The following is an 8,810-nucleotide window of genomic DNA, read 5'->3' on the forward strand; positions in this document are numbered from 1 at the left end:
TAAATTTGTGTGTGTTTGAATGTTTGGATCTCCTAACAGTTTTTATGATGAGTTTTTCCAATTGAACGCATCTCTGTGAGGAACTCCCTTTCACCTTCACTGACCAACTTCTCTAGCCTCTTCACTGCAATAACTTTTTTACCTTTGTATAATGTCCCTTTGTATACTGTTCCAAAAGATCCTTTTCCCAACTCTTCCCTGAAACCCTTGGTTGCATTTTTAAGCTCACGATATGAAAATGCTCTCAGAGTGAGCTCATGGGCCAAGCCAAGATTTCCGCTTCCCAAGCGCATTCTGGCCTTAACAACTCTTGACTTAGAGATGAAAAAAACAGAAACTGCAATGGCAATTGAAGAGCATGCAATGAATGCTACGCTCATAACAAAAAAGAGCGTCAGTGTCTTCTTGCTTGTCTTAACGACCACTGGAGGCTTCATTGCAGTGGCAATGGATCGGTTGCGGCTTTCGACACTCTTCAAACCCACCTTGAAGAAAACCTTTGATGAGTCACCTTCCAATCTCTTAGCATATTTCACTGGGAACTTCACTTTCTTGCAGTCCCCAGATTCGTACAGCGCACCAGCACAGTTACAGTCCTGCAAACAGGACTTTCTGCAATCTTCTTCTGACATGGAGTTTCTAAAATAAGGAAAGTCATCCCAAGTCATTTTCTCCATATCAGTAATGTTATACGAGGATGTTTCCTCTGCAACTTTGCATAACTCTTCAGTGTAGTTCCTCTCACACCCCTTATATCTCTGGTCGCGATCGACAGGAACAGTGCCAGGAAGACAGCGGCAGTCAGGTTGATCATCGTTCATGGTGCAGTAGCTGTTGAGACCGCAGAAAGACTTCACTTCGCATTGAGTTCCTGGTGCAGAATCCTTAAGAGATGTAGTGTAGGCACCATTGCTGTCGAAGTTATGAGAATACAATTGAAAAATTCCATTGTTCTCCAATGTTGCACGGTAGATAATTGATCTGCTTTCCGATTCTGAATCAGAGTAAAACACAGCGCTGACTTCGCCCGAGGTTTTGTTAAGGATTAGCAGTTCTCCTGTATAATTTAAATATAGATGGGCACCAGAGGACCCAAAAGTGTTTGTGCTCCAATAAGCATCTACTGAAGTATCTGGAGTGTCTACGGGATACCAAACAAGATTCCCATCATTTTGCATTTTAAGACGAAACCTTCCTGTTGAAAAATCGGTTGTAGATGCACTGGAAAGCAGTTCACCCCCGGCATATAGATTCTGGGCTCCTAATATTGTATCTGTAGGAAAGTTGAAACTCTCCCAAATGACATCAGAATGTTCATTGTAGAGCACTAGATTTCCAGAATCAAGCATGCGAGCGTTTGAAGCTGACTTCTCTATCTTAGCAATGAGTTTCTCTTCACCGGCCTCATTGTTGGCAGAATAAGTTCTTAAAAGAAGCTTACCGTTTACGGTCAACTCCAACGTAGCATTTGATGGCACAGGAGGGTCATCTCGGTATGCTATCCAGGTGATTATATCAGCTGGCTTACCCACCAACCAAATTCCCACTATAAAGCCACTGCCCTGTGGGTAGAACCCAAAGGCAAATGTGCCAGAAGGGGAGCGCCATGAAGTTGGTTGGACGTTGGTGGAGATTGATGAACCTAAACTTATCAAGTTTGAGTGGTTCTGCTGGGAACTTACAGGTTTGTAAATACAAATTACTAACAAAAAGAAAGCTGCATAAGCAAAAGCCATTAGATAAAAGTATGGAAGATAGATGATCTTGTTGTCCTTGTAACTTCTCACAAGTCTCGAATGACTATAAAGTAAAACAAAGGGAAATGCTAAAGCTAGGGCTCCACCATTGCTTCTTCTTAGGGGCACCGACTCTGAATCTAAGATGATCGCTGAAACTTGGCCCCATCACTGGAAGACTTGATTTTTCTATAAATAGAGTTATTTAATTTGTAATTTAAAAAATATTTTGAAAGCAAAATATTCAATAATAAAATTTTGAATAGAAGCTTTTATACGTTGATCTTATTTGATAAAATTTATATTATTTATGCTTGTTGTAATTTTCTTGTACTGTTTCCATCCATTTCACTATTGAATCAGTCATGTTTACGGCAATAAATGTTTTTTCTCCACCAATTTTTTTTGTAAATGGGTTTCTAGATATATTGTTCAGACTCTGGTATAGGTGCCGATGCATGCCTGCTTGACACAAAATCTCCAAGCACAAGAAGATGGAGATCCAACCACGAAGTCTCCAAAAATTGGATACAAGTATAGATGATCCTAGCACCACAGGTTCATGAGATTTACCAAACAATTATCATTGACTTAAAACCTAATTTAGAAATTGTACTTATCATACAAGATACAACCATCATTCACATCTCTTTCATGCAAGTGGCACTAAGAAATTGTCTGCAAATGAAAGCATTGGATAAGCATCTCTTTTGTGTTTGAAAGCGATTGAGTGCATTTGGTTTGAAAAAAAAATCAAATTAATGAATTTTTAGAGCTTTTGATGGTTTTTATATATTGAAATAAAAAATTATTTTAATATATTTTCAAGCAAAAAATATTTTTAAAAATACATTACATCACAATATCAGTTCTATATTAAATATGTATTTGGGAGTGTGGTAATTATTATTTTTCAAATGTTTTTTATTTAGAAATATATTAAAATAATATTTTTTTATTTTTTTAAAATATTAAAAAATATATTATTTTAAAAAAAAATTAAAATTTTTAGAATCGGAAATTGAAACATGTTCCCATCAGTGTCCCTGTCAGGACATTTCCACGCTGCATGCCAGTAAAAAACTTTTTATGAGGTTATTATATCTTGCTGCACTACCAGTAAACTTATTGCATTTACTTAACATCTTCCCTTAGAAATAGAATCAGCAATTCATTTCCTCCTTGTTTGCTCAATTCAAAGACAATGTCAACCTCCTTCTCCTTCCAATCTATCATGAGAAATTGGGAGATGATATGCAAAGCACTCTTTGCTGTGATGGTGACCTGACTTACAAGTTGAATCTTTAGCAGGGCCTGCAATTCTTTCCATTCTTTACATCCTGTGTGCCAAACACGTTGGAAAAGCACAAGACGAGCGTCTTTCATTCTAGCTTTTGGTTCCCGTTCTGAAATAAAAGGATCGATGGTCCCAAAAAAAAAACAAAAAAAAAGAAATGACGTGCAGTCTAGAGAGACTTCTCATTGCGACTATTTGAAAAGAAAATTAACAAGTTTATTTCTTAGAATAAAAAAAGAAAAACAATAGCGTTTTATGCCATTACGGAGCCAACTCTGAGTTATTAAATAAATATATAATTTTTTAAAGATAAATTATTAATTATATACATAAATTTTTAAAATTAACAATAAAATTTTAATTTAAATACGTTATTCAAAATATATAAAATATAATTCATTTATAATCGAATCTGAATCAATATTATAGCAACCTTTCAATCGAGATAAAATAACAATTTCATATCAATTGAAAAATAAAGTAATTAAATTTTTTCCTTCTCTTAATTCCTTTTTTCTTTACTTGATTTTTTTTTAGATTAGTATTTTATAAGTTAAATCATTCTAAAATATTCTTAATAAATATAAATGTGTTTTGTTATAGAAAGAGAAATCTATTTGTACAATAATTTTGAATTTACTTTGTTTCCTTACGGGATGATGAAACATAAAAATGTATTTATGATTTTCCCAACCAAAATTATTAAATATTACATAATTTCAATCTACACTTTTACTTTTGGATGTAGGCCATTGAGGAAGAAAAACAAGAACAGGGAAGAATATATGGTTTAAAAATAACAAGGAAGTTGCAAGATGTTGAGGTCTAGATGATTCGATTCAATCAGAAAAGGAAGCACTGATCATCAGAAAGGTTTAAGAAATTTGATGAGGGAAATTGGGAAATCAATGGTATAATGAGATGAGATTTGGAGGAGAATGTTACAGTAGCAAAGATTGTTGTATCGTTTGAGAAGAAGGAAGTTGCTAGGAAGGAAGCCACAAACTTTACGTGCCAAAGATTATATCATAGGATATGGCAAGTTGCTGTACACCTCAAATTTGCTTTTCTTTTGTCTACCGATGCATATAATTAAAAACTTCAACAAAAGAATCAGAAGCTAATTGCTGGCTGAGTTAACGTATAGACCCACCCCATTGTTGAAACTTTGAAAAAGCTGACCTGAAAATGTAAGAGCCCGAAGCTTAGCTTCAAGAGCTGTAAGTAGTCTGCTAGGAATGATGCCTCTCACTCCTCCCCCATCAATTTTATCTAAATGCTGTTTATTGCATTAGTGAAAAGCTAAATGCTGTTTATCGCACGCTGCTAATTGAGAAATACAGAACTCAGTTCAACCCAGCAAGTTGCTGCATCAGAGTTAACACTCCATAGCAGTCAGCACAATCTATGATGATAAAATAAAAATAAAAAAAAATTGAAAACAAAACAATCAATGACTAAAATTAAAAAATGCATCTAAGGCTTAGAAAAAACTGAGATAAAACACTATTTTTCTCTCTTGATACATGGTAGAAGTCCGAGCATATTTATTTATTTATAATTTATTAATAGTTGTGTTATTTCTACCCCAAGAAATCAAGAACGCTAATTTCATTAAACAAGATTCTAAAGCCCATATTTAGATAAATTAAAAGAAAGGACTACAACTGTAGTGCAAAAGACCTATAAACTAGCCTAACAAATCATACCCAGAGAAGCAAAAGCCAGAAACAAGGTAGCTAAATTTTTTTTTATTAAATAGACTCATTAACATTTTTTATATATTTATTGACATAAATAATTCTAAATTTATCTAATTAAATATATACAAAACGTGGTGAGTATAACTAAACACACTGACTTTTGGCTACCATACTAGCTTTTGGCATTATGTGGCTTGTCCCCAGAACCTGGTCCCAAATGCCAGCAACCGAGCATGTTTTTTGCGCTAAAAGTGCTACTCTATTCGACTTATAATTCAAATTGTATTTATATAGTTAAATGTTTTTCTGTTTAATAAATCCATTATTGGATTTGAAATTTAAAACTTATTTTATAATTCAAAATGGAGATTTAATTTGTTTTTCAAGTTTTTTATTTTTAAAAATTTAATTAAAAAAAAAAAGTTATATCAGGTCATCTTGGTTTAGCTCGAATCAATAAAATTAAATATATAAATAAATAATAAATTTTAATATTTAAGGTTAAAGACTGGTGGAGCAAAATCTAACTACGATGTAAAGCGTGTTTGAAAACATAATGTAAATTATATTTTTTAAAAAATAATTTTTTTATGTTTTTAAATTATTTCAATGTATTAATATAAAAATTAATTTTTAAAAAATAAAAAAATATATTATTTTAATATATTTTTAAATAAAAAATACTTTAAACCATAATTACTGCTGCTGCTCCACGTCCTAATCTCGTTACTTTTAATTATAGTTCTCGTTACTTTAAACCATAGCCTTTCCTTTATGCAAGTGCACGCCTTGCCAAACAATCCTTGAGGAAAATGGGTTGCCCTCCGACGAGTTTCCATAACTGGCCAAGACTAATTTCGACTCTTCGTTGGCGATAACAGTGATGGGAATGATGACACTCCTCTACATCCTCGACCATTTCAATTCCGAGAACTCCCCCACCATCTCATAAAAAGCAGTCCTTTTTCTCTGAAGAACTTTCCCAATTAGTCCTTATATTTTAGATACGGTCTTCAACATGCTTTTACAAGTTTAATTACTCTTAAATTGCCCTTAAGACATGTTCTAATCTATCCTTTTAATAAGTTTCTTTGTTTAAGCTAATAAAGATATAATTACTTAAAAAAAATCATATCCTACCTAATTTATTTAAAAAATGAAAATTAAGATTTGTTTTTTATATTAATTTTTTCCCATAGTTATTTGTAAAGAAGAAACTGTAATCTAACTATTAACATGTTATTTAATAATTAATTAAATTTCAAATCTTTTGTTTTATTAATCTTGAGTTAAACTAATAAAATTAACCCATAACTCTATCAAATTTATTGATTTTATTATTAATTAATTTTTCCTAAACAGGATTGTTTTATTTATTTTTAAATAATTCAAAATTCTTGAAACAAAACTATATTAAATTGATTTATATCAACTTTGGGTTGATCTACCCAACCCATAAATTAGTCATGTAACAAACTATTTTTATAAATTTGATTACATGTAAATAAAGTTTAATTAGTCTAGAGGTACTATGGAGTAATTCGGACCAAAGTCTAGGACTTCGATAATACTTAAATAATAGTAATGTTCCTACAATAACAATGATGTTACATAACTTAGACCATGTTTGTTTTCTGTAACGTAGTTTTTTGGAAATCACTTTCTAAACTTTCTTGTGTTTGTTTGTCATTAGAAAAGTTGGTCAACAGAAAACATTTTTTGGTTAATAAAAAATATTTTCCAGTCAATAAAAAATATTTTCTGGTTAACGGAAAATACTTTTCAGTTAAAGAAAAATTTGGCTTGATTTTCAGGAAAGTGTTTTTTTTTTTTTTGCTCTATTTGTTTTCCAAAAAATCACTTTCTAAACTTTCTTATGTTTGTTTGCTGTTATGAAAGTTGGTCAACGAAAAACACTTTCCAGTCAAAGGAAAATTTGACTTAGTTTTCAGGAAAGTGTTTTCCTGAAAAATTTGGACAGAAAACATTTTCCGAAAATTATGAAAAATTTAGAAATGTCATTTTTTACTGATTATATCAAATTTGATCCTCAAACTTTTGATTGCTATATATATTTTGTTTTGAATATTTATTTTTCAATTTCATTTCTCTAAAATTTATTTTTTTTTTAAAAAAATAATTTTCCTGTAAACAAACGGAGCCTTAAAGAATACACACACAAAGCATATTTATGCATTGTGTGAAGTTTTTTTTTAAAAAAATATTTGATTTAAAATGCAAAAGCCATAGGATCAGAATTTTAAAAAACACATAGGCTACTTTCTGGTTTCAATATCATATTTGATTTTCAAAGTTTCAATTATTTTTAATGAATTAAAATAAACAAAATTTTGTCAAGTTAAAAACTTAACGTTGAAGCCTTTTATATATATATATATATATATATATATAGACCTTGAGAACTCCATGACAAACTAATTAAAACAAGTTATCAGCCTCAAATCTCCATCAATATAATTTATAAAGATAAAATTAAAAATAAAATAATTAATGATTAAAAAAATGGTATTTAAGCGAACAAACCTAACCAAGTAAAAAATAAAAAAAAATATGATTTTAATAAAAATAGTTGACACAAGTGTGTTTGTCTATATATATATATATATATGATAATCCAAGGATTAACCCAATAATTTAGTGATGTAGACTATTTTTGAGTTGTGGTTAGAGAACTATACAAATTAATATTAACAACGGCATCTAACTTTTAAATATTTTTTTTTTAAATAAGAAATTTAAATCCTAGATATAACTATATATTATAAAGTATAAAATTTTAAACCAAATATTGAAAATATAAAATACTTCAAATATAGATTTTTTTGTGTATTCTTTTTACTTGTTATTATTATTTTTAATGGAATATTAAAAGTAAAATCTTAAAAAGTTAAAATTAAACCACATATTCATTTAATATAATTTAGTTTGTTTTCATTTTAGATATAAATATTTAATTGAGAATTATCGTAGAATATTTTCAATAAATATAAACATGTTTTGTTGTAAAGAGATAAATATGTTTGTATTATAATTTTGAATTTATTTTGTGTCCTTTCCCAAACGAGGATGATAAAATACAAAATGTATTTAAGATTTTCCCTATTAAATATGTTTGTATTATAATTTTGAATTTATTTTGTGTCCTTTCCCAAACGAGGATGATAAAATACAAAATGTATTTAAGATTTTCCCTATTAAATATGTTTGTATTATAATTTTGAATTTATTTTGTGTCCTTTCCCAAACGAGGATGATAAAATACAAAATGTATTTAAGATTTTCCCTATTAAATATGTTTGTATTATAATTTTGAATTTATTTTGTGTCCTTTCCCAAACGAGGATGATAAAATACAAAATGTATTTAAGATTTTCCCTATCAAAATACTTTTATTAAATGTTACATAATTTCAATCTACACTCCTATTTTTTATATCTTGCTTGAGTTAATTTTCTGATTTAAAATTTTAAAATAAAAAATAAAAAATAAAAAAAATAAAAATAAAAACGGAATAAAAAGAGAGATTTAATCATTTCTATATAAATTAATATATCCGAATTAAACAATTTGTGAATGAAATAGAAAAATATGTGAATTTTAATTTTTATTTAAAATTTATTTTTTATGTTAATTTATTATTTAAAAGTTTAAAATTAGTTTTTAAGATTTTATTTGTTCTTTTATATATATATATATATATATATATATATAGGCTGATGGAAAACAAACCCTTAATTGTATTAGGGTCATGAACTCATAGAAATCCAATGAAATATATAGGCTGCGTGAATACAGTCCATTTGTTCCATAGGCTTACTGCACCCCAGCTTCCAAGCCCAAGCTTTCCTAGATAGGGTGCAGCCTATGTCCCATCCAAAGCCCAATTTAGCTAGGGGGTGGTTTCAGCGTATGTAACCTTTTTTTTTTTTTTTAATATTAAAAATAATTTTTTAAAAATAAAAAATATTATTTTAATATATTTTAAAAAATCATTTCTACCACAATTCCAAACTATAGTTCATATTTATTTTTTCTTATATATATATATATATA

General features: G+C 29.3%; 2 protein-coding genes across 3 annotated transcripts in view; both read right to left on the minus strand.

Moving 5' to 3' along the window:
• The window catches only part of LOC105116374 (G-type lectin S-receptor-like serine/threonine-protein kinase RLK1), a 7,423-nt gene extending 5,495 nt beyond the window's left edge, over positions 1-1,928 (minus strand). The window contains exon 1 of the mRNA XM_011013704.1: positions 40-1,928. Coding sequence (XP_011012006.1) covers positions 40-1,736 — 1,697 coding nt within the window. The 5' untranslated portion in view covers positions 1,737-1,928. The remainder of the gene's footprint in view (positions 1-39) is intronic.
• LOC105116376 (G-type lectin S-receptor-like serine/threonine-protein kinase RLK1) overlaps positions 1-8,810 on the minus strand; it is a 30,104-nt gene that overhangs the window by 13,077 nt on the left and 8,217 nt on the right. The window lies entirely within an intron of this gene.

This window comes from Populus euphratica, unplaced genomic scaffold, assembly GCF_000495115.2.
Source record: "Populus euphratica unplaced genomic scaffold, PopEup_1.0 scaffold929.1, whole genome shotgun sequence".
Lineage (NCBI taxonomy): Eukaryota > Viridiplantae > Streptophyta > Magnoliopsida > Malpighiales > Salicaceae > Populus > Populus euphratica.